The sequence below is a fragment of the Felis catus genome, chromosome D3 (genome assembly GCF_018350175.1).
Source record: "Felis catus isolate Fca126 chromosome D3, F.catus_Fca126_mat1.0, whole genome shotgun sequence".
Lineage (NCBI taxonomy): Eukaryota > Metazoa > Chordata > Mammalia > Carnivora > Felidae > Felis > Felis catus.
Genome location: NC_058379.1, coordinates 54,723,541 through 54,748,925, shown reverse-complemented (window position 1 = coordinate 54,748,925; position 25,385 = coordinate 54,723,541). Strand labels below are relative to the sequence as shown.

The 25,385-nt window shown below is 33.9% G+C and overlaps 1 protein-coding gene across 8 annotated transcripts in view; it reads left to right on the top strand.

Moving 5' to 3' along the window:
• CCDC178 (coiled-coil domain containing 178) overlaps positions 1-25,385 on the top strand; it is a 497,365-nt gene that overhangs the window by 115,568 nt on the left and 356,412 nt on the right. For all 8 annotated transcript variants that reach the window (XM_045042044.1, XM_045042043.1, XM_045042045.1 and 5 more), the window contains 2 exons: positions 8,375-8,470; positions 8,623-8,759. In XM_045042044.1, coding sequence (XP_044897979.1) covers positions 8,375-8,470; positions 8,623-8,759 — 233 coding nt within the window. The remainder of the gene's footprint in view (positions 1-8,374; positions 8,471-8,622; positions 8,760-25,385) is intronic.

Genomic DNA, 25,385 nt, shown 5'->3' with positions numbered 1-25,385 from the left:
AAAGTACTTTATACCCAGTATGCTTGTAGTTAGGCAGGATTAATCATTGTCCTGGACAATCTGCATTTTGTTTTACTTAGCTGTGTATATAGTGTATATAAAGGATAAAGGAGTCCTAATTTACAACACCTAATCTCTCTAGATGTTAAAAAGGTTGCCAGTGTATGAAAAAGTAGTAAACAAATACATCATATGCACTTTGTGTTTAAATTCATAGGAAAGACCATTCCCAAAAAACAACTAGAGGAAGTGAAATTCTTAAAATCCCCTTTAAGCATTACAGGTGCTCATACTTTTTACTAGGTTGATAGAGGGGAGGAAGGGCTCTAGGCCAGAATGTCCCTTCAATGTTACTATGTATATAGTGGGCAAAGGGTCTAGTCTTCTAGATGTTTAGAAGTGCACAATGTGTTCAAAGTAGAGGGTTAAAGCCACACCGTTTAAGTATTCTGTTAATTCATACAAATGGTTGTATTTGGGGAATGGGATTGTTAAACTTATTTTGGAGAGAGTGTGCTGACTGTTCACTGGGTAGCATGGGGAAGGGGGGGGGGGTGGTGGTCAGGGAAGGAGGTGAGGAGAGCAGGGTTCTGTGCCCATGAGTCTTTACACGAGTTCAGATTGTCTAACCATTGTTCTGTGTGTGCATTTTAGTTAATATTGCTGTGTATTAAAGGATCAACAAATCCTAATGCCCAAAGTCTACTAAAAGTATAGGCAGTAAAATAATCCCTTTTTAAATGTCCTTTTGTTAGTTTTTAGGAAGGACTGTTCTGGAAGTGTCTGTTAATCCACCTCTTGGAGCTAGATGTAGTCCTCTACTTAGTCATTGAAATGGCAGAGGGGACAGAGGAGGGAAGGGAAGGACTTTTAGCTAGTATTTCCATATCTAGAAGACAGTTTTAGGTTATAACCATAGGTCTGTATGTGTGTTTTTGTCAAGTATCTGTGTTTATTGTGGCCAAGTTTCATTATTTTGTAACATCTAGGCTTTTTGGATATCCTTAGGTGCCATGTATGATAAAATGTACAGCTAGTGAATTAGCCAGTTTATTAAGTTTGTTGTTTTTGTTATTGTTGTTGTTGTTATAATTGAAGGGAGGAAGCATCTTGAACATGTAATTGTTGTCTCTGAGAAATGTACATCAGGACTTATTAGGCTGGCAGCAGAGGGGCAGAAGGAACTATAGAGGGAGAGGTGTATGCAGATGTGTTCATATTTACATTTTAATGATTACAGTTAATGTGTGCATCTCTTTTGGCAAGATTATGGAAATGCATTGTGATTCAATGGAAATGTACTTCCTTGCTAATATTTGAATGGTATACATTGGATAATGAATTCTTTTAGAAGCGTTATACTTTGTGTATTCTGTTACTTTATGCCTATTTTTTTAATTGAACATTAAGGAAATGTAGTATTTTATTGTTTTGGAATGCAATATTTAATTGTAATGTTGCCAATATTGTTATGTAGAAGCCTGTTATCATTTTTGTCTTTTAGGAAATTTTTGTTGCTAAGAAAGACAGGCTTACATTTTTTTTTCTTCCAATTGAGTTGGTGTAGTGTATTTCTGGTAATAAAAATACTCAAAGTTTGGGGACTTTGAAATGGTAAATATTCATGGTGTGTAAAAAAACATGATATATAACTGTATGATTTTAATTACATTAAAGGGGCGGGGGCAGTGTGGTTAGAGAGAATCTCAAGCAGGTTGCACACTGTTGGTGCAGAGCCTGATGTGAGGCTTGATCCCACGAACCATGAGATCATGACCTGAGCCTAAATCAGAGTCACACACTTAATCGGAGCCACCAGGTGCTCATAAATAAGTATAAAACTATTTATTATAGTTTTATATTGTTTATTTTGGATTTTCCAAACGTGCTATTGTTTCCATTGCAAATGGAGGTATTATTAGTACTTCACTGTTTTTATGTCTTTTAGTTTCTCTTATCTGATTACTTTGGGTAATACATCAAAGTACAATGTTAAATGGTAGTAGAGATCATTGGCATATTTGCTGTGTTCTTCTCTTGATGGGATTGGTGTTAGTTTTTTCCCTTAAATAAGAGTCTGACTTTAGGATTCAGTGTGCATTTCATTTATCTAGTTAAGAAAATATCACTTTCAATTTATTGAGTATTTTTTTAAATTGGTAATGGGTGTTGAATTTTGTCTGTAGTCATTTTTGCATGTAGGGAGATGCTCCTGTAATATTTTCTCTTGTATCTATAACAATAGTGATTTATATTGATGGGTTTCATAATGTTGAACCTTAAATTATTGTAATAAATCTTATTTGGTTGTAGTACCTTCCATCCTTTCTTAAGCACATTCCAGTTTTCTTTTTTGCCCTCACCATTCAGCCAAAATATCTCTGATTTAGGTCAACATTGATTTCCATGTTGCTCAATCTAATCACTTTTTCTTTGTCCTTATTTTCATTATATGTAGCACTTAACCAAGTTGATTATACCCTTATCTCTGGAAAATTTTTTTCTTGGTTTCTAACACACACTGCTCTTGTTTCTTCTTACTCTTCTGGAAGATTTTTTTCAGTTTTTCTTCACTGGTTTCTCTATATTTCCCTAAATTGCACAAACATCTGAGAACACCATATCTGCCAACTCAGGCTCCCCTTAGATGCCTAGTTGGTATCTCAAGCTGACCTATTCCAAAACAGAACCTAAGATATCCACCCTCTCTATAAACCTGCAGTCTTCCCTATTCCAGTTTATGACATTCAATCCTTCTCATTTTTTAGACCAAGGCAGTTGAAAACTGCTTTGGAATTATGTATTAGTTTATGTTGGGAATTGCTAGGCCAAAAAACCCATATGTTCAGTTTTAGTAGATAATGCCAAAATATTTTTCCAAGATAGCTATGATATACATTTTTCTCTCAGACCATCATGTATGAGCGTTCTGGCCTCAGATTAACACCATCATCTAATACTGTCTTTTATTTATTTTTAATTACAATTCTTTAGGAAGATATATCCCACTGTGGTTTTAAATTTTCTTTTCTCTCATGATTGATAAGATTGAGAATTTTTAAAGCACTTTATTTAGAATGTTGTTTTAGAGATTGTCACCCAGAATCAGAATCAGACTCAGATTTCCTCTCCATATTCCAGTTGTGACCCGCACATTACACCCTTCTGAGCTTCAGTCTTCTCACTTGAACAACTAGATGTGTGTTAATTTAATATCCTAACAATCTGCAAAAGAGGGATTTAGGGGTTAATGCATTGATTAAAAGGAATATATATAAAGGATGTCATATTCATTTAGAAAAACATCTTATGGGGTGCCTGGGTGGCTCAGTTGGTTAAGCATCTGACTTCAGCTCAGGTCATGATCTTGTGGTTCATGGGTTAGAGCCTTGGGTTGGGTTCTGTGCTGACAGCTCAGAGCCTGGAGCCTGCTTTGGATTCTGTGTCTCCTCTGTCTGCGCCTCCCCTGCTCACACTCTGTCTCTCTCTCTCAAAAATAAACAAACATTAAAAAAATTAAAAAAAATTAAAAAATAGAAAAACATTTTATTCTTAATATGATTTTAATATTTAAATATTGATATTTTATATTAAAATTTAATCTTTCATTCAATATGTATATGTCTAAAACATTATGAATTATGAATTTCTTATGTTACAAACTAATTACTTAAAATGTTGTATATATCCTCTTTTCAGTGATGGAGTTATCAAACTATGTTTTCCCACCTCAGTGTTTTCATTATTTTTATTCACAGCTATCCTCAGTAATTTCCATTCTATTAATGACTCACTCAATTTATAAAACAGTGAAATGGTGTAGACTAAGTGCTGTCTTTCTGAGGTTAAATTTCTCCTTAGTGTTATTAAGTAACGTGCTCACTGAGGCTAATGGTACAAATAAAAAGACACAAAGATTTAGCTATTTGTATTAACACCTATTTTCTCCCCATTAGATTTCCTGATGTCACATGAAGTACCCTATGTTACCAACACAATGTGTTACCTTGCACATATTTTTCTGTGCTTCTATAAGGATATGATTGTATATATGTATGATTTGCTATTTTATTTTTAATCACAAAAGGGTCTTCTCTATGTACACATTTAGTAAAGTTACTCTTTTACTTATAAATACGTTGTGATATTCCTCAAGGTTATTAGATATAAGCCTAATGTACTTTTTTAGTGGTACAGATCTTTCCCACTGTAAATCGCCATCCTATCAGTCAGAGTACAGTGCAGAAAACAGAAATCCCTCTGTTTTAGGCAGAAAGGGGTTTAGAGATTTCAACAAGTTTGCAAAACTGGCAGAGAGAACTGCAGGCTGGGCTTCCAGGAGTGTTTCCCCAGTTGACCAGTAGTATAGGCACTATGACATCCAAGGCTGCCTCTGGACCTGTGTTGGGCGTATGCCTGCTCCTTGGATCAGAAGGCTGGGGATATGGGAGCTGTAGCCACTGCTTCCGCTGCCACAGGGCCTCAGTACCCACAGCTGGTAGACGGACACTCAACTCTACAACATTCAGCTATACACATCTCTATGTGTATAGTCACATCTCTATGGCTTTATTTGCCAATAGAGAGAAAACAAAACAAAACAAACAAAACAAAAGCAACCAATAATCAGGAAGATGCCTTTTACCTCAGTTCTACTTTCCATAATATGCCTGACTGTTATCTCCTATTGGTTGAAACTAATGTGCATCCTGAACACTTTCACAAATAAAAATAGAAACTTCCTGCCTTCCTTCCTGCCTGCCTCCCTGGCTTCTTTTCTGTTCATTTTCTTTCCTGGGCTCTGATACACAAGAAAACACTTTAGAAGGAAGTTGCAAAGGAGGTTCACTGAGCCATTAATTACACTTTATTCACGTCAGATAACTTAGTCAATTACTTATCTTTTGAATAAATTCAGAATGAATACAGTTATTAACCACTACTAACAATATTAAAATTAATAACTTTATATATGTTGTTTTTATGTCCTGGTTCTTTGTATGTGATAGAATCTCAAAAGTGGGATTGTTGTGTCAGAACTAACTGTATTTTTCAAGACAGATATTACTGAAATATGTTCCAAAAAGTTTTGTTTGTATATTTGTACATATGTATGAGTATATGAGCAATACAGATGTCAGATTTCTCACTTTACTCAACACTGTAGGTATTTTAAAATTATACCAATTAATTGTTGGGTAAAGAAGTGTTGGATTAATTTTCATTTTCCTTCCTGGTAGTGAAGTAAATTCATTTCATTTCTTTTTTTAGCCATTCAGCCATTCAGATTTCCTCTTTTTTTTTTTTTTTGCTTGCAAAGATTACTATTCATGACATTCTACATGATTTTAGATATTCCAATGATGAACATTTTCGAAGTTATGTTTATTATCATTTGTATTAGGAAAGCAATTAGCACACAACAATATGTGTGATTGCCTGGATTTTATTGCTTAGGGCAGGGCTAAAGTAATAGTACTTCTTAAACATTGCAGATTTTAAGAATTATACGTATAGTACTTAAGGTGTGTTCATGAATGTTTTATAACTTCATTTCCTAAGCCTTCCAACAAACACCTGTCAGTCACATGGCAGTACAGATTATTAAGGCACTGAATGCTCATGTTTATTTTTTATTCTTGTTATTGGAAAACACATGGGAGAATCTATTTCTAAAGATTTACAATTGTTTGGTATATGAAATATGTATAATTTTAGGTATCAGAGCTACCACGTCTGATCTGGAAAGTACATTAGAAACTGGTTTGGGGTCTGTTTATGATTTTTGTACTTATGTAGATTCAGTCCTAGAAAAATGGTTACAAATAAAGATATTTACGTGTAGACATAAAGACGCTAGTGAAGAACACTAGTGAAGACACAGTTACATGTCTTTAGATAGATGTGAAGACCAAATAAAAGTATTTCCTAAAAATCCCTTACGAATGTTGCAAAAGTACAAGCAGCAAAGAAAGATTAGTGTGGGATGAACTTGAATTTTATTAGAATTCTGGATTTTATGAACAAGTGAAGAAAACAAATCTTTATTATGTGTTCTAAGATTAGTCACAATGGGCACAATTATTAAACAATCCACAGTTGTCATGTTGAAGCGCAAAAAGTATTTTATAAAGCCCATCAAAATTTTAAAATAGAAGGATACTCCAATGTGTGTGCAGACTGACACAGAATGAAAATGCTGAGACTCTACAATTATGTTTTTAGCATTACAATTAACTTCACAGTCCAGATCTGCTGAAGCAGTTAGCAAGACATTTATCAAGCCTGTTACCAAAGAAATGGTGACAGGGAGATTCAGGGATATAGCTAACAAAATGATTCATTAAATGCCCATGTCAAACAACAGCCCATCTCTTAGAGAAGATAACCAAATATATAAAGAAGTAATTATTATCTAGTATAAAAGTTGTTATAATTCACTGCAAAGCCATGAATTCATTTACACTGGGAATTCTTTGCTAACGTGTACAAATAAAGAAAATTTAAACTTATTGACACTTCTTGAGAAACAGCAGTGAGTCCTGGAATCCATGCTTTTGATTAAGCACATCTGATACTAATGCCATAGCCAGATAAAAGAAAATAATTCATTACACATATTCAAACAATTGCCAAGACAGGCAAGTCTACCCACTGTTATATTCATAGGGAAGCCATTGCAAAACTATGTAGGCATTTTAAGAGAAGTGCTTCACCACCAAATACTATGTGCTGTCAGATTTGTAAATGGATGGTCAACCATTATTTAATATGTGCTTTTTAAAAAAACTCGTTCCCTATTTAGGAAAAGAGGTTCAGGTGTTCCTCAGTAAAAACCTTGGGCTTCTAGATGACTTTTATGATAAAGCACTCCATTAAAAATTAGGATATTTTACAAAGGATATTTTTAATTTCACTCAAAAACCTAAAATGCCAAAAACCTAAAATGCAAATCTAATAGGTGTTCCACATTGAAGAAAAAATAAATCCAGCAAAACTGAAGCCACAGAGTATACCTTTTAATCATGTCAAGGAGGATGTGTTTCATTGAGTGATTTGGCTACAACTTTATCTGAGGAATACATTCAAAATATATTGCACTATCTAAAAAGCTTGACTAATAGTCTTCTTCAGAATTACTTCCCAAACCATGGTAGTAATGAGTGAGTAAGAAAGCTTGTACATCACTTAGTAATTGGACAGTTTCTGAAGAACAATTCTGGAAGATATTTCAAAGGAATTCTTGAAACTAGAAATTATTAAAAAAAAACCATTTTTATTTGGGTTACAAATACACTGTCCAGTGTACTGGGAAATTTATCTACACTATCAGTGTACTGGTTAGAAATACACTGTCCAGTTACTTGGGAAATTTATTAAATATACAGGTAAATCATAATTCATTGACATTCTCATCTTAAAGTTACAACATCAATCCAAATCTTTAATTACTGATCATAATTCTAAGAGAAATATATTTAGTATTATTTTGGTAAATTGAATACATTTAATACTACTTTTATTTTTATATTGTTTGTTTCCTAAATTGTTTTTGTTTTCAAAGTTGCTTTCCTTTATGGCATATAATACTGGATTTGTAACTTATAATAACAATTTTATTTTTGAAAAAATTATTTAAATAAACATGTGAATTGCCTTAAGAAAATTATTAAATGCATACTAGTACAAATAGTATGGTGTTTAGTATGAATAAAATAAAAAAGTGTTCTGAAATGGTTTGGGAAACAATGTCCTGTTGAATTATTTCCTTTGTCATTAGTGTTTAGATCTGTTGCCTCTTAAATATGTTTTCTAAAATTGTATAATTCAATGATTTTTAGTATATTGGCAAGTTGATGCAACTATAATTTTAAGATAACTCATAATATATTCTATTAAACCTTTGCATGGCTTCTTTTCACGTGGATCTTGATTGAAACTCTTAAATAAGCATTGTTGTTCTTTATATTTGTGTAGTTTTTCCTTGTACTAGTTTAAAATTTTTCAAAACTAGATAGTGAATTTATCACGGCTATTGTCTGGAGTATTGACCATATTTATGTTGTTTTTTTTTCCTTTAAGTTGTTAATGTGATGAATTATGATTTGAATTTTCTAATATTTATCAACTTATAACTAAAATATAATCTGTTTTTCATGGTTAATTATTTGAGCACTGTTAAATTGATTGGCTACATTATATTCAGAATCCTGTGTCAATTTTTATAAATGGCAACCACTTATGGTATTATTTTATACTATTTAATCAATATTTATTAAGTTATGGTACCAACACAATTTGAAATATATTTCTTAATTTACAAAAAAATGGAGGAAGCTTCATAATTCATTTTTTTCTGTATATTTTTTCTTAGCTAGACAATTTGAAAAAAAATTATGATCAACTAGCCTGGAAGAGAAAAAGTTATGAAAAGGAATATCTGGAAGCATTCAATAATTATTATGCAACAGTAAGTTGACCTTTTTCTATTTCCCCCTAGAGCTCTGTTCTCTGTTCCTAAATATTAACTCCTGCAACTAAAAGTAATGACATTATTACACATTTTTTTTCTTTTTGAGATACATAACATGTATAAATGATTCTCTTATTCTTATCTTAAAGAAACAAACATGGGATATTGAGCTTTCTAATGTTGCAAAAGACCTTTCAGATATTTCAATTGCATATACTCATTCGGCAGAAGAAAACAGAAAGCTTGGAATTGATATTGAAACCATGGCAGGTCTTATCAATGACAGGTAATTTTGCAAATATAATTTTTATTTTGATATAATATATTAAGTATGTTAAATATAATGTATCTCCTCATTTTACATGGATACATCTCTGGGGTGGTTTGGTGGTGTTTGTGTTTATCATCAGCTTAAATGTTGTTTACTTCTATTCTAAATGTTGCTCTTTAAAGCACTCTGAATCCCTTTAGAGATATCATGTAGTGAAAAAATGATCTTACGAGGAGTTTTTGCTCACTCATATCATCTCCTTTTGACATGTCCTCTTACACTCAAAGACACTTTAAACTTACAGTATGTTTAATCAAGCTCCTGCTGTCCTTCGGTCAACCCTCAATTCTTCCCAGCAACTACTAGTTTTCTTAGCTCAGAAACCTACAGGTTTTCTTGCTTTCTGTTTCTATTTCAACCCTCATATTCAACATATTAAGAAGAAATGTTTCACACACTAAATATCTTTTTATCTGTTACACTGCTCTACCGGCACCCTGGAACAAGCTATCGTCATGTCTAGCAAGAGCTTATAGTGACTTCCAAAGCTAGTTTACCTGCAGTCACTATGCTTCCTTTCTAATCCATCATCTACAGTGTGGTGGGTTCATTCTTTTTTCTGTTTTTTGGTTTTTTGGTTTTTTTGACATAAGTATGATCAGTTCCTCTCCACACCTGCATTAATTTTAACAGGAATGAAGGGAAAATCCCCTCCTTAACATCTCCGGCAAGGTCCCTGAATAGGCAGACATACCTGCCTCTGTTGTCTCATATCACATTTGGTTCAAATACTATAGCCTTGCTTCATCTTCTCCTATTTGCCACGTGTTTGCCAGCCCATATGGAATTTGTGTGCTATTTCCTTTTCCTATAGTATTTTTCCTGTTCCTTTTACCCAGCAAATTACTCTTTATCCTTAAGACAGTTTTGGAGTGAGTTCTGAGAAGCTTTTTCATTGATTGTTAAATCAATGAAATCCAAGTTAAATCCAATTCTTATATTATGTGTATATATGGCACACATACTTTTCTCCTTCAGATCTCTTGCCATATTTGCAATTTTTGTGTGCACATATTTGACTCTTGTTCATCTCCCTCAAAAAACGTGATCTGTGAGGGCAGACATAGGCCATGTCTGTATTCTCTTCATCACTGAATCTGCATCATCAAGCGTGGTACATGACATACTGTGCTATCCAAAGTTAATTATTGAAGGGAAAGAAGGAACAAAGAAGGGAAAGGGGTAATAATGATATTGGATGATTGTATAGGAAGTTGTTAAAATTTCTTAGTGATCGTTTTATCTTTGGAAATGCTAGAATGAAACTATAAGATTTATCTATGTGTTGAAAAGAATTTTTAAAAGACAGCAAAAGGAACATTGTTTTCCAAAAGATAACTTAAAATTGTACTTGTTAATGTTACTACATTTTATTAAGAGAGCCATAGGAGAAAAGATAAAAATTCTGAAGCTAATGAGAAGACCCCTCTGGAAGAACGGAAGTGTGAGAGTTAGCATTTATGAGATTATCTTGCCAACAAGCGTCCATCTCATCTTAGTGGTATACAAGTAGAAAGGTTTATTTCTCACTTGCATTGCAACTTAGCTGTGTCTGCGTTTCATGTTATTTCTACTTCTTAGATTCAGGGTGAATCAGATCCTGCTAGGGCATATTGTTCTGGTAAGCACAGATTCATTAGTGAGATCACTTGATGACCCTTACAGCTTCTACAGGAAGATGATAAGTGTTTCTTTTGCTCACACTCCATTGAACAAAGCAAGTCATATGGCCAAGCCTGATGTCAACAGGGTGGGAAGTCTAATCCTCTTAAAAAGAAAGACAGTACGTAATTGAGAATAGTGATACAGTCTATCACATGTAGTGGAAATGTAGCCTTGGTTATTGTAAAGGATTTCCAGTGTATACATTGTGCTTGTCCAGTTAATATTTTAGATATCACTTAATTACTTAACTTTTCTTTCAGATTTTCACTTGAAATTAAAAAAATAAATGATGATTTTAACAGCAGATTAGTCAACAAAGAATTAGCGAAAGATTAGTGAAATCAAAGAAATTAAGAGATATACAGGTAAGAGTCAGGTCTACCACGTGTTTAAGTGATGTTCCAAAAGACGAGAAGATAAAAAAAGGACAGAGATAATATTTGAGGAGATAATATCAGTTCATATATGGCAAACATTTCTTACATTCGTGTTTCACTGGTGAGTCACTCTTAATAGTCGATAGGTAGGTAGGTAGCTAGCAAGGTAGATAGGTAGGTAGGTAGATAGATGCAAAAATAATTATTCATTTCGAAACTTTATTTGCTGTCACAAACTACGAGTCTGGAGTTCTGTCTTGTCCAGTAAGAGAGCGGACACAGAATTGAATCCGAGAGACGCTAATGTATGGGAGGAGACAGGGCCTGAACAGGGGTTTCATCTTGACTTTATTGAGCTCACAAGGTATTTCCCACGTGGTGAACGTGAAGAAAACAAGATCTTACACACTTGGCAAAAGTGAAGAAAACAATCAGATAGTAATCATTAACTTGTGTGTGTAAGAAGCAAAGGGTCTGGGGGGGACAAGTGGAATTTTTGATCCAAATAAAATAGTATATTGGCATCAGATGGAAAGTAATTTCCATGATATAACAAGTGATATAATAAGTTATTCGTGATCCATTACAATATCTCGCTACCTAACCTCAGGCGCTTTTGCCCGGTGGCGGCTGTTGGCCCTAAGCTTTCTAACCCATTTACGTAAGTAGAACCTGTTTCCCCACAGTTTGTTTTACTTCCAAATCTTCTAAGTAATTTTATAATTCCCTGTTTGATATAGATATTTACAGCTTATCTTTTGCTTTTTCAACATAGTGTTAATAGTTATTATTTTATCTAAATCTAATAATTTAAATATCTGTAGTCTTTTTCATTTATTTTTGCATCTTATTCTCCTAACTCATGCTTTTGCTATCTTCTTCCCTTGTGCTCTTGGCTATTTTTATTGTGTGTTGTCCACTTTCTTCTGGAAACTATTTGTGGAAAATCTTTGAGTCCTAAGATAAAATTGAGTTAACATTTGCAACCTTATATTTATGAGAGGGATTTTTTTTTTCAATTTTGCCCTTGTATATGCCCAAGACTTTTTTCATTTCCCAAACCATGATATTCAAATAATTTTTACAGATATTCAAATAATGTATTTGAGGTTTGTATAACAATGTAACAAGAATTCTATTATGTTGGGAATAAAAGGACATACAATTAGTGTCATTATGGATGAAAAAACTCAGTAACATATTAGTAGTTATTTTCTCTATTTACTGAAATGATTTTAGGTTTTCAATCTGTTTTTGCACTTTTTTGTATTTCCTTTTCTACAAAAAATACACATTATAACAAGAGTGCAAAAAGATCATACAAGATTCTTTCATTTTGAAAGCACTGGAAGTTTTGGTAAAATGGAGCTTTGGGTATCTGTAAAAAACTCTATTATATGGGTGTGTCATGATTTTTTCATAATTACTCTAATATTTACTTTTAGGTTGTTTTTATTTTCATGACAAACATTGTGGCAATTATTTTTCAGAAATCTTAGCTTTTTAAAATTTCAAGTAGATTTCTGGAAGTAGATTGGCTATAATGCTTTTAAATTCCTAATACCTTAAAAAAAATAAATTTCTAATACCTTTCTAAACCTACTTTCCAGAAAGACTATGTCATTTATCGAAGCTGAGCAGTACATAAGCTTGTTCTGTGATGTACTTGTGCTAACATTGAGCGCTGTTTTTTCCAAGTTGATAAGTGAAAAAATGCATCCTCAATGTTGTTTCAAACTTCCATTTCTTTGATCACTAATGAGGTGGAATATTTATATATCCTCTATTGAATTCTGCTTTTTCTAGAGAATTCTTGTGTGCTTCCAAGGAAAAAATAAAGAACTTGGGATTCAGAAAGGCAAAGTGCCTTTTTGAAGTTCTCACAGCTTAATACCACTGGCATTTGAAACTTGATTTTCTGTATTCAGATTCAGGATTTTTTTACCTTCTCTTATTTTTTTTTTTGCAATTTAATGTGATTTCAATTTAACTGATGTTTAATAAATGTTCAAATATGCTTGACATATTACTCCAATAATAACAATCTCAAATAGCAGCCTTAACATTAAAATGCAGTTGTCTCAGGGTACAGGTAAGATTGTGCTGAATTGCACTTTGACTTTGTGGCTAGAGCTTAGAGCAAATGCTTGATCTGACTTGTGTGTCTGTCTCTCTGTGCATGTGTGTGCGTGTGTGTGTGTGTGCACATGAACACACATTGTTATGTGGCAGGCAGGTAGAGACAAACACTGAGGGTAGGGAACTAACTTTCGACTCTGCTGAAGACCATGGAAATGCACCAAAGAAGCTGTATGGTCAGATTCTCTTTTAAAGATACCACTTTGGTGGTAATTGAATGAGTTAAGCTTTGAATAACTGGTTTGATGGTGGTTCCAGACACTAACTTGGGAAATATACGGAGGAAAAACAGAAAGGTTGGAGGGAAGATGTTGATATGTTTGGTTTGGAATTGTGTATGGCATGATTCAAGTGTACGTGTCTAGATATCACTCTGACGGATAGGTCTGAAATTGAGGGAAGATGTTCATGGAGATGGAAGTTCCATGTTAAATGTAGAAGTGCTTTAACTTGGCAAGCAAAATTTTCTATGTCTACTACTTCATTTACTGCTTGAAAATTAGAATTTTTATGAGATAGAAATTTTGTGGGATAAATTATAACACCAAGTTTTATATCAGTATAAGGTAGAGTTTCCTCCGTATCTGATAGGGCAGAATCAAGAAATATTAATGGCCTCTGTAAACTCTTATCCACTAACAAAAACTGCTTTCCCATTAATTAGAAAATGAAATCTAAATTCAACAAAAATGAATAAAGCACCAAATATTTTTGACATTTATTAAAATTTATCTTATTTTTAAAACTTTTCCAGATTTATTGAAGTATAACTGAGAAATATAATGTGTATATATTTAAGTTGTGCAAAATGATAGATTTTTAATTAACGTTTTGTTTTTTTAAGATCAGATAGGGTCACAGGAAAATTGAGGAGAATATATAGATATTTCTCATATACCCCTGGTCCCTATACATGCACGGCCTCCCCCATGATCAACATCCTTCACCACAGTGGTATATTTAGTACAATTAATGAGCCTACACTGACAGAACATATTACCCAAAGTCCATAATTTACATCAGTGTTAACTCTTGGTGTTGTACATTCTAGGGTATTATGCAGTAATACCCTGGTAATGCAGTAATAATGGTATTATACAGAGTATTTTCATTGTCCTGAAGTCCTCTGTGCTCTGTCTACTCATTCTTCCATTCCTCCCATCCAAACTGTGACAGCCACTAGTTTTTTATTGTCTTCATAGTTTTGCCTTTTTTTCAGAATGTCATATAGTTGTAATCATATAGTATGTAGCCTTTTCAATTGGATTCTTTCACTAACGGATATCCATTTAAAGTTCCTTTATGTCATTCATGGCTCATTTTTTATAGCACCAAATAATATTCTGTATCTGGGTATACCACAGTTTAAGCATTCACCTACTGAAGAGCATCTTGGTTGCTTCCAAGTTTTGGCAGTTATAAATAAAGCCACTATAAATATTTGCGTGTAGGTTTTTGTATGGGCAAAAGTCTTCAACTCCTTTGGGTAAATACCAACAAACAATTGCTGGATCATATGATAAGAATATGTTTAGTTTTGTAAGAAACTGCCAAACTGCCTTCCATAGGGGCTGTATTATTTTGCAATCCCAGTAGCAATGAATGAGAGTTCCTGTTGATTCACATCCTCACCAGCATTTGGTGTTGTCAGTGTTCTACATTTGACCATTCTAATAGGTGTGTAGTGATAGCTTCTTGTTTTGATTTGCATTTCCTTTAATGGCATATGATTTGAAGAATCTTTTCATATACTTATTTGATATTGTTCATATACTCATCTTCTTTGATGAGGTGTCCATTAAGGTCTTTGACCCATTTTTAAATTGGATTTTTTTTTCTTTCTGTTGACTTTTCAGAGTATTTCATATGCTTTGTACAACAGGTCTTTATTAGATGTGTCATTTACAAATAGTTTCTCCCAGTTTGTGGCTTCTCAATTTTTTGACCTTGGCTTTCACAGAGCCAAAGGTTTTAATTTTAACAAAGTCCAGCTTATCAATTAATCTTTCCATGGGTTGTGCTTTGGTATTGTGTCTAACAAACTATTGCCATATCCAAGCTCACCTAAGTTTTATCCTATGTTATCTTCAGGGATTTTATAGTTTGCATTTTACATTTAGGTCTGTGATCCATTTTGAGTTAATTTTTATGAAAGAGGTAAGGTCCCTGTCTAACTTTATTTTTTTGTCTGTGGATGTCCAGTTGTTCCAACACCATTTGTTGAAAATATGATCTTTGCCCCACTGTATTGCCTTTGCTTCTTTGTCAAACATCATTTGGCTCCATTTCTGTGGGTTATACACTATACATTATAGGAGATACAGACAATAATACAAAGGTCAATTGTTTTTATTATTTAATGGTTAACAGAAATAGTGTCGTATATCTTTATTTTTACTTTATGCAGTGATTTTATAGTCTTTTGTTTATGACTAGTAGACTAATAATATAACCATATGCTTATGACTGCCTTTATAATCAATATTTGTACTTAAAGAAAATGTAGACCTAAAAATCAAATGTATGTTTGCAAGTGTGTGCATGTGTTTGTCCATGTGTGTGTGTTTGAGTCCTGAACACCTGCTTTATATGAAATACTGTTTAAGTGCTGGGGATATCATTTAAACTTACATTCTGCTACATAGATACTAAATATTTGATAAATTTTCAAAAATTCAGTCACCGATACTCTTGGGAGGAAGAAAAAAAAGTGGATAATGTGCTAGAGTGACCGGGCCAGTGAAGAATTGGGACCTCTGCTTTGGCAATGACCTCCAAGGACACTGCTGTCTCTTGAATTAAGACTTTAATGAAGAAGCTTTGCCAGCCTTGAGCTGTTCCAGGAAAGAAGTTGCCAAATAGAAGTAATGGAACACACAAAAGTCCTATGATGGATAAAAATTTCGTGTGTTCTGGAAACAGAATGGAGGCCACTGTTTCTGGAAAATTGTATGTGGGCAGAGTAATTCAAGGAGACGAATGTTCCAAGGCAGACAGGGCCCAGATACTGCAAGCCTGTAAGTAGGCTGTGATAAAGGAATGTGGGTGAAACATCTAATGCATTTAAAGCATCTTACATCTTATTTTAGAAAGATCTGTGGGCAGCTTACTGCAGGACGGACTTTGGTGCATATAGAAGGACGCCGGCTCTTTTGGTCACTCAGAAAAATTATAATGATGATATAGATCAAGGGTTTTTTCAATAAAAATGGTAATAGCTGAATTCAGATATATTTTAGAAGAAGTACCAATGGGATCTTTTGACAGATGAAATATAAGATGTGAGGGGAGGAAATCGTCAGGCTACTTGCTGAGGTAACAAGGGCTTGCGGAAAGTCTGAGGGGGATTTTGGAGAAGATATAATTATGTGTCTTCAGGCCATATTAAATTTCAGATTCTTATCAGCTCTTCAAATAGAAATGAGAAGTAAAAATTAGATAGATCTATAGCACAGAAATGAGGAGGACATAAATTTTGAGTCATAAAGTTAAACAAAAGGACAGGATACTATGTCTAAAAAAGGGTATGTAGATAAAAAAGTAATCAGAGTTTACTTTTCTTGCAACACTGATAATAGAGACTGTAAGACACTTATAAATGGAGCATAAATAGGATATACATCCTTTAAATGCCGCATTGTGCTGATGAAAAAGTAAAGGAAATCCTCAGAGGGCAATGCAAAATAATAATAGTAATAATAATAATAATAATAATAATAATAATAATAATGGAAAACCTGTAAGTTAAATTTTTAGTTGATATTTGGCTTCTCTAAAAATATGAATTGAAAAATGACTTTGCTGATCTTGGCAAACAGGGTGATTAAATTTTAGTGTCTTCAAATAATAGGCCATGGGCCATGGATCTGTGCAAGTAAGGGAACTGGGCAAAGTAAGAGCATTTGAATGGGCAGAGCAGAAAACATATACCCACAAGCAAAGGCAGAGATAAGAAAGTGTGTCTGTCTAAGCCTGGAACCTGGGTAGGAAACAAGAGAATGGTATGGCTATTTTTGACACTTGTTTGATGTTTTCATTTATACCATCTAGGTGATCTTGTAAGGCCCCAACCAAGAAATTATCATTTTAAAAAGTGATCTTACCTTGATAAATATTCTCTAGAGAAATAAACAGGCAGAGGCCACACAAGATTTTCTCAAATAAAGCTTTTAAAGCTCAGGGGTGCCTGGGTGGCTCAGTCGGTTAAACATCCCACTCTTGTTTTCCGCTCAAGTCATGATCCCTTGAGTTTGTGAGATTGATCCCTGCCTCTGGCTTCAGGCTGACAGCATTGAGCCTGCTTGGGATTCTCTCTCTCTGCCCCTCACCCACTCGCACACATTCTCTCTCTCTCTCTCTCTCTCTCTCTCTCTCTCTCTCTCTCAATAAATAAACATTAAATGAAGATGACCTCACAAAATATGAAACAATAAGGGAAAATAGAACATGAATGAGAGCAGAAATAATCAGCAGTATATTTACACCCCCAATAATTTCAAATGACAGTATTAGATTAAATCTGCCTCAATAAGTTTAAAATGATTAAAGGGAACAAAACAAACTAATAGAACATTATCAAAACAGTTCAGGGAGGTTTGAAAAAGAATTCACCAAAACTCGTAAAGCTTAAAACTGGATTCATTTTGATTAAATATTTTATTAATTAAATACCAAATGCAGCTGGGGGAAAAAAAAGAATCAGTGCCCTTGGAAACATGAAGAGGAACCCGGAATGCAGTACAGAGAGCAAAAGAGACAAAAATATGGAATAAATATTAAGTATTACGGAGAATAGAATGAGAAATAGAGAATGGGAAAGCAATATTCAAAAAGACAATGGCAGATAACAGTCTTTTGAAGCATGAATCCTTAGATTCAGGCATCATGATAAATCCCAAGAAGATAAACTCAGAAAACGTTAATTTTCTTTATACTATAGGTTACCCATATTGGAAGGAACAGTTGAAGATATGATGCATTTTGTCAAATGTATTCTACAGTGCTAGTATCTGCAAACAGCTCTCCTGACTCCTTAAATTTAAGTGGCAAATGGTACTTCCTCTTTAAGGCTAGCACGTCCATCGGTGCTCTTGATCTTAATACCTTTTGCCCTGTACAGGACATAGTTTATCCTTATAGCTTCTATTTCTGACATCTTTGTTCATTACTTTCTTCCTTCAGGCTATATTCACCATCAACCCTCTTCCAGCCTAAAGTGAAGGCCTTGTCTTCATTCTAGTTGTATATTTGACAAACACACAGTAGTTCCCTTACATTCTCATTAAAATTTTCACGTAGTTAGCAATATTTGCTAGATTATTAACAGTATTTGCTTGACTGTTAATCACTTTTTGACCCACAGCAGTCTGGCTTTTGAAACTCCAATGCTACCAAAATTTTCTTACTTAATTTAAAGACCACTACAACAATGAACATCTCCATTTCTAAATTCACGGAGTGTTTTTTTCATGTTATTGCAATATCTTTTTCCCCCCTGTGTGAACCAAGCATTTGTGTCTATGCCCTCTCTGATGCTATCTCTTTTTGAGATTCAGCATGTCACTCTCTTGGTTCTGCCTTTAACTCTATGAAGCTGTTCTCTCTAGGAATTCGACAGCAGCTCATTTATCTCTGCTTGTCTCTCATAGATGAGCTCAGAGTCCTAACTGCAGCCCCTGTACATCCTTGGTCTGCTCTCAATTCCAGAAATTGTATCTACTCTCATTATTTTAACATATGTCATATTTTTCTTCACTTCTTAATCTCTATCCACATCTTTTATTTCTCCCGATAGAATTGTTTTCGATACCTACTCTCTCCTGCAATATCACATCTTGACACCGTTATCTACCAAGTTACTTACTTCAGGCATCATCCTATATGCCTCTCTGTCTGCTTATAGCCAGCATCCTACCAACTTCTTTAAGTCTTTCTTTTAATTATTTTTTAATGTTTATTTATTTTTTGAGAGACACACACACAGTGTGAGCAGGAGAAGTCAGAGAGGGAGGGAGACACAGAATTGGAAGCAAGCTCCAGGCTCTGAGCTGTCAGCACAGAACCCTATGCAGGGCTTGAACCCATGAACACGAGATCATGACCTGAGCCGAAGTCGGACCCTTGACTGACTGAGCCACCCAGGTGCCCCAAGTCTGTCGTTTAAATGATCTTTCCTTTCTGTCTTAATTACCAGTGACCTAAATCATGTGCTAATTGTCCCTTAATTGGAATATTAAAATGGGCTTCCAATTAGTCTACCTTACTCCAAGGTACTCTGAGGGCTCACCCTCAGATCTATCATATACAGCATTACTGGTGCAAATTATCTACAAAGGATGAAATGTTATTTCCTTTCAGCATCTTAAAAAAGCTTGAGTCTCTCTACCAACTATAGAATAAAGTCTTGTCTCCCAGACTGATGGATTAGACACTTTAATCTGTTACCTGTACAACTTCAGACTCATCTTGCACCACTCCTTTTTGTGATCTCAATGTTCTAGCTTAGTAAAATACTAATATATCCAAACTCATATTATTTTAAACTTTAATCTTTGTCTCTGGTATTCCTCTGATTGAAATTCTCTTCCTTTTCCTTCTCTTCCTCCTCCTCTTTTTTCTGGCTTTAAAAAAAAATATGATGAAGTGATCATTCATACAATAGCTCAGACATTAACTCTTCCCAGATGCTTTCCCTCTTAGTAACTTCCCCTATCCCCAAAATATGGTGGTATTAAGTACTTCTGTTTATTATTGTACTTATGATCGCACAGAGATGTGTGTGTGTGTGTGTGTGTGTGTGTGTGTGTCTTTTTTCCTTCACGAGAATATAAATCGTGAGTTTAGTTTTAATTCATCTTTATATCCCAGTCACCTAGGGTAGCACTTGGAATGCAGTCAGTTCTCATAAGTATTCATTTAACTAACCCTCACTGAATGCATACACTTTTCTCCTAGGACTTGTCACACTATGTACAGTTACTGTTGGTTTGTTTATTTGTGTTTCCTCTTAGCTAAGCTCCTGGCTTTAGGCATTGTCTGTGCTTGTATGTGTCTGTGTACTTGTCTGTGTTTTTCTCAGTAGGTGTTAAATAAATCACATAATGAACTAATGAAAGCTGAATATAAAAATTTGTTATCCTTATTTCTTGCTTTGCTTCAGTATCTCTGTGCTCCTAATCTCCTGGCTATATGTTTAATTCTAATGTCATTTGTGATATCTTATTTTGCTCCAAAGCAATATTAATGGTTATTTACCTTTTTTGTCTTTTTTTTCTCATTGTCTTCCATTTCATTAAACCAGATGTCACTGTAATGAAGATCCATGCTGTTACATACTTTTTAATTAGCAAAAATCTATTTATTAAATCACTTGTATATGTTGCTCAACATATATAAGTACAATGTATATATTATTCTCAATTTATTTAAGTTTAATCTTGATAACAACCTTAATGGTAGGTATTATTAAGCAAATTTTACATATAAGTAAATAGTCTATGAAAGCACCACACCCCAATTACATTAAGGACAATCAGGATTTGAATGTAGGTCTGTCTGAATCCAAAATTTGTGTTCTTTCTCAGAAATACTGCCTCTTTACCTTCATTGGTAAGTCTTGATTCCTGTATCTGGGATGTTACAGCAGACTATGGACATTACATTTACAACTTAGAAAATATGTCAAAAGTTTATTACTTTATTTAATTCTCCATCTGTATTTGGGTATACCCACTGCTTTCTCCAAAGAGCTCTGTTTTTAGTCTTTTATTTTTTTCTTTTTTATTCTTCCATTACCCAAATCACTTTTCTCTTAATCCCAGCTTCTTTTTTCCTTAAGTCTAAAAATAATAATAAAAACTTTTAAAGCAAATCACTGACACTCATACATCTTTTGAATATCGTCATCAAAAATTTCCAAATTTGGACTGATACATATATTCTAAGATTCCTTTGGAATACCATCTCACTATTTGATGTCATTTCCAACTGTTACACTATTTGAATAAGTTACATAATTAATTCAATATATGATCTATTGCTTGAATGTGGTTCATTTTAAAAATGGCAACACTGAAAGGTAGATGCCATATTTGTTAACAGACTTTGTTCATGACTCTGTGCATACAAATATTTGCAAGAGCTTTTGGTGATAATGATGCATAATTGTTTACCTTGTAGTACAGTGTGTAATTAGTAATTTTGTCTTTCAAATGAGCCAGCATCCTTTAGAAATGTAAAAAAACCTTTTACATATGGGACATTTGACTTGAGCAAACAACTTCACTTGATTACTTATTCATGTGATAGGCAGGCTTCAGCAACGTAAATCAAAGAAAATGAACTTGTTTAAGATGATTTGAAATTGATTAATTTGTATTTAGTTTGCTTGAAGTTAACTGTGTGGTATGAATTTCTGTATAACTATTTTCTTACATCCAAGCTCTGTAAAATATTCAGAATACCTACTCCTAATGCTCTACTGTTCCTCAAGCAAGACAGTGCCATTGTAACTGCACTGATCCAAAGATGGGGTTGATAATCGAGGGAAATGAGCAAAAAAGCTATTGAACACCATAAAGATTTACTGGTATATTTTATAGAATGTGTTTATCAAGAGTTAACAGGGTAGTGATTTATTTGTGGAGATAGCAATTAGAATATTATTGAAGTTGTTAAATAGCCTGGAATACTTAGAATGAATCCACAGGGTACTGTGTCTTTCATACTCGCTTAGCTATATCTTACCAGCCTATTAATTTGAGTTACTTTGCAGGAGTATAGAATATGATTTTTTTCAGCATTTAACAGCATGCTTTCCAATGAATATTCTTAAACTATTTTGCTTTTACTTTTTCAGCTATTGAAAGATAAAAAGCTGCATGCACCATTCAAAATTAATCACCAATATTTTAGCCTACTTTAGACCTATTTGTAAGAAATTAAAATTTCACAAATAAAGTACTCTTCCCATGTCTGTTCTCTCTCTCTCTCTCTCTCTCTCTCTCTCTCTCTCTCTCTCTCTCTCTTCAGAGGCAATCAAAACCCGAATTTGTCTGTGTTCAGTATGTGTAAGAACTTGGATTCTCAATTTTTAGACCTCCGTATTCCCAACAGTCTTTTCTTCCATATCATATCAACTACCTTCTCTTACAATTTTACCCCTACATTTTCTCACTTCCAATAACAGAGTCACCTCCTGGTTTCAGTTTTAAGAATCTACTCTCTCACATCTGACACCTCTCTTTCCAGTACTTGACACTTTAAGATGATCCATTATTTGACACTTTAAGATGATCAGTCTGTTATCCCTACTAGATGTGGATATCCTACCTTCTTGTCCTTCCTTCTCTTCTCACAGAACCTAGTTATATCTGACTAAAAATAACCCTTCATTTAAATCACCTTCAAGTTTTATTTCTGTGACTTGAAAAGCCCTATCATTGAACTGAAGCAGGATCCAAACAGCTGCATGTGGCTACAGTAAGACACAGCTGAGATTAATTAATCTCACCATGGGTGGATCCTGTTTTGGTGGGCCCTAAATGTTATAGAATGAGATCTCTTTATGAAAAAAAATATAAGCTTATGAATACCGAATTCCCACAACCAATCCAATGCCACTTGACAAAGGGTACATTATATTAGAAAAAGAAAATAATAAATTTTGGTTAGAATATATTATTTTCACAAACTTTATTAAAAAATGTGCAACCATGTGAAATGCCGTTGGACACTCAAAGGACTTCACGAGGGGTTGGGGTCAGTTAGAGGCCCTCATATTTAAGCTTCATTAGCACTGCAATAAATTTGCTGCCGAGTAGAACTTAAAGTATGTGACTATGAATCTCAAGTGACATTCAGTACTACCAAAAAATTTTTAGAGTGTCCAGTTTTCCTGACCCCTATTTCACATCTTCTCACGCTCTTCACTCCTAATACCCACATCACCCTCATTTTATTTATTTATTTGTTTATTTATTTATTCATTCTTTCAAGTTTTTATTTAAATTCTAGTTAGTTAACATACAGTGTAATATTGGTTTCAGGAGTGGAATCTAATGATTCATCACTAACTACAACACCCAGAGTTTATCAGCAGTGCCCTCCTTATTCTCATTTTAACACTAATAATCTTTTCAAAACTTAATAGAGAATACAGATGCAGTCAAATGAGAATTAACCTCTTTTTCTTGCCAGCCTATTTGCATCTGTCTTTACATACTCTATATTCTCCTGTATTAAATCTAATAATGGAAGCAGCTTTTACAGTGGAGTTCCCATCACCCACACACTTTCCAGGCGGATGCCATTTGCTTTTACACACTCGGGCTTTGTAGCTACAGTTATTTCCTCTTTCCTGTGAACTATTATTACTTCTCTCTAATAGCATACGAACATTACATAATGTTGCTCATCTTAGGAAAGAAGCAAACTCAAGATAAAATAGAGCTCTAAATCCCAGCTCTACCCTTCTGTTCTTTATAGAAAATCTTAACTAAAGTGAACATTCCTGTTCCCATAAACTCACATTCTGTTTTCTATTCAATCCATTCAAATAAGAAATTTCTCAAAGTACCCTATTCTAGATCTAAAGTCATATTTTAAAGTTAATTTAAAGGTACTTTCATATTTTATTTAGTTTTTTAAAAATTATATGTACTTAAAGTTTACCTCATGATGATTTGATATACATAGTGAAATGATTACTAGAGTCAAGCTAATTAGCATACCATCTTCTCACATAGTTAACGTGTGTGTTTGTGTGTGTGTGTGTGTGTGTAATGAGAGCACCTGAAATCTGCTCTTTTATCAAACTCCAAGTGTTTGATACCATAATTTACGTAGTCATCATCTCATACATTAGATCTCTAAATTTATCAACCATTTATTGAGTTTTGCTTGATAATATATCTGATGGCTTTTGGGTATCATTTCATGTAGGTAATCTGTTTTTTCTCTTGGAAAACTTATGAATTTTCTCTTCCCATTTCAGAGTACTGAAACTTTACAATTCCATGTCTGGGGGGGTGTGTACTTCTCTGCGTTTAATATATCTAGTTTAACATTATGTAAGACTTTTCATTTTAGTGACCCATGTTGGCTTTTAGTACTGGAAATTTTTCAGATATAATTTTGTTATATATACTTCCTTTCTATTTTTTTGTTTATTTATTTTTGAGAGAGCGTGCATGAATAGGGTAGAGGAAGAGAGAGAGAGGGATAGAGGATTTGAAGCGGGCTCTGCACTGACAGCAGAGAGCCTGATGCGGGGCTCAAACTCACAAACTGTGAGATCATGACCCAAGCTGAAGTCAGACGCTCAACTGACCCAGCCACCCAGGCTCCCCTTCCTCTCTATTTTTTTAAAAAAATTTCAGCTTTATTGAAACATGTTTGACATAATTCTATATATTTGAGGTGTAAAATGTGATGATTTGATACACATGTACTTTGTGATATAATTACCACCCATCAATCATTTTCTGTCATTACTGTGTTATTCTCTTGTGGTGAATATGATTAAGGTCTATACACTTAGCACATTTCAAGTAAGCAACACAATATTATTAACTGTAGTTGCCATATTATACAGTAGGTCCTCAGAGATTATTTATCTTACAACTGAAGGCTTACACCTTGACCACTGTCCTTCCCATTTCCATCACCACTCAGCCCTTGTTAAACATCATTCCACTGTTTTTATGAATTCATTTTTGTTGTTAATTATTTCAGATTCCACATGTAAGTGAGATTACATAGCATTTATCTTCCTCTGTCTGGCTTATATCACTGGACATAACTGTCCTGTAAGTCCATCCACCTTGTTGCAAATGACAGGATTCATTCATTGTTCCTTGTAACTGAATAGTATCCCGTATATATGTGGAATTTTCTTTATTTATCCATTGATAGTTTGTTTCCATATCCTGGCTACTGTGAAGCATGCTGCAGTGAACATAGGAGTGCAGATATCTCTTCAAGAAATTGGTTTTGTGATTTTGTTTCTTCAGCTATATATGTAGAAGTGAATGTTGGATCATATGGCAGTTTTGTTTTCAATTTTTTGAAGAACCCCTAGACTGTGACCCATAATGGGTATACCATTTTACATTCCCACCAACAGTATACAAGAGTTCCCTTTCTCCACATCCTTGGAGCATTTTCTGTCTTTTTGATAAAAGCCATCCTAACTGATGGGAGGTGGTATCTCATCACGTTTTTGAATTGCATTTCCTTGGAGATAGTGATGTTGAGCATCTTTTTCACGTAGTTGCCATTTTTATGTCTTTGGGAAAAATGTCTATTCAGGTCCTTTGCCCATTCTTTAGTTGAGTATTTTAGATTTTACCTACTGAGCTATATAATTTCCTTATATATTTGGGATATTAATGTCTTACCA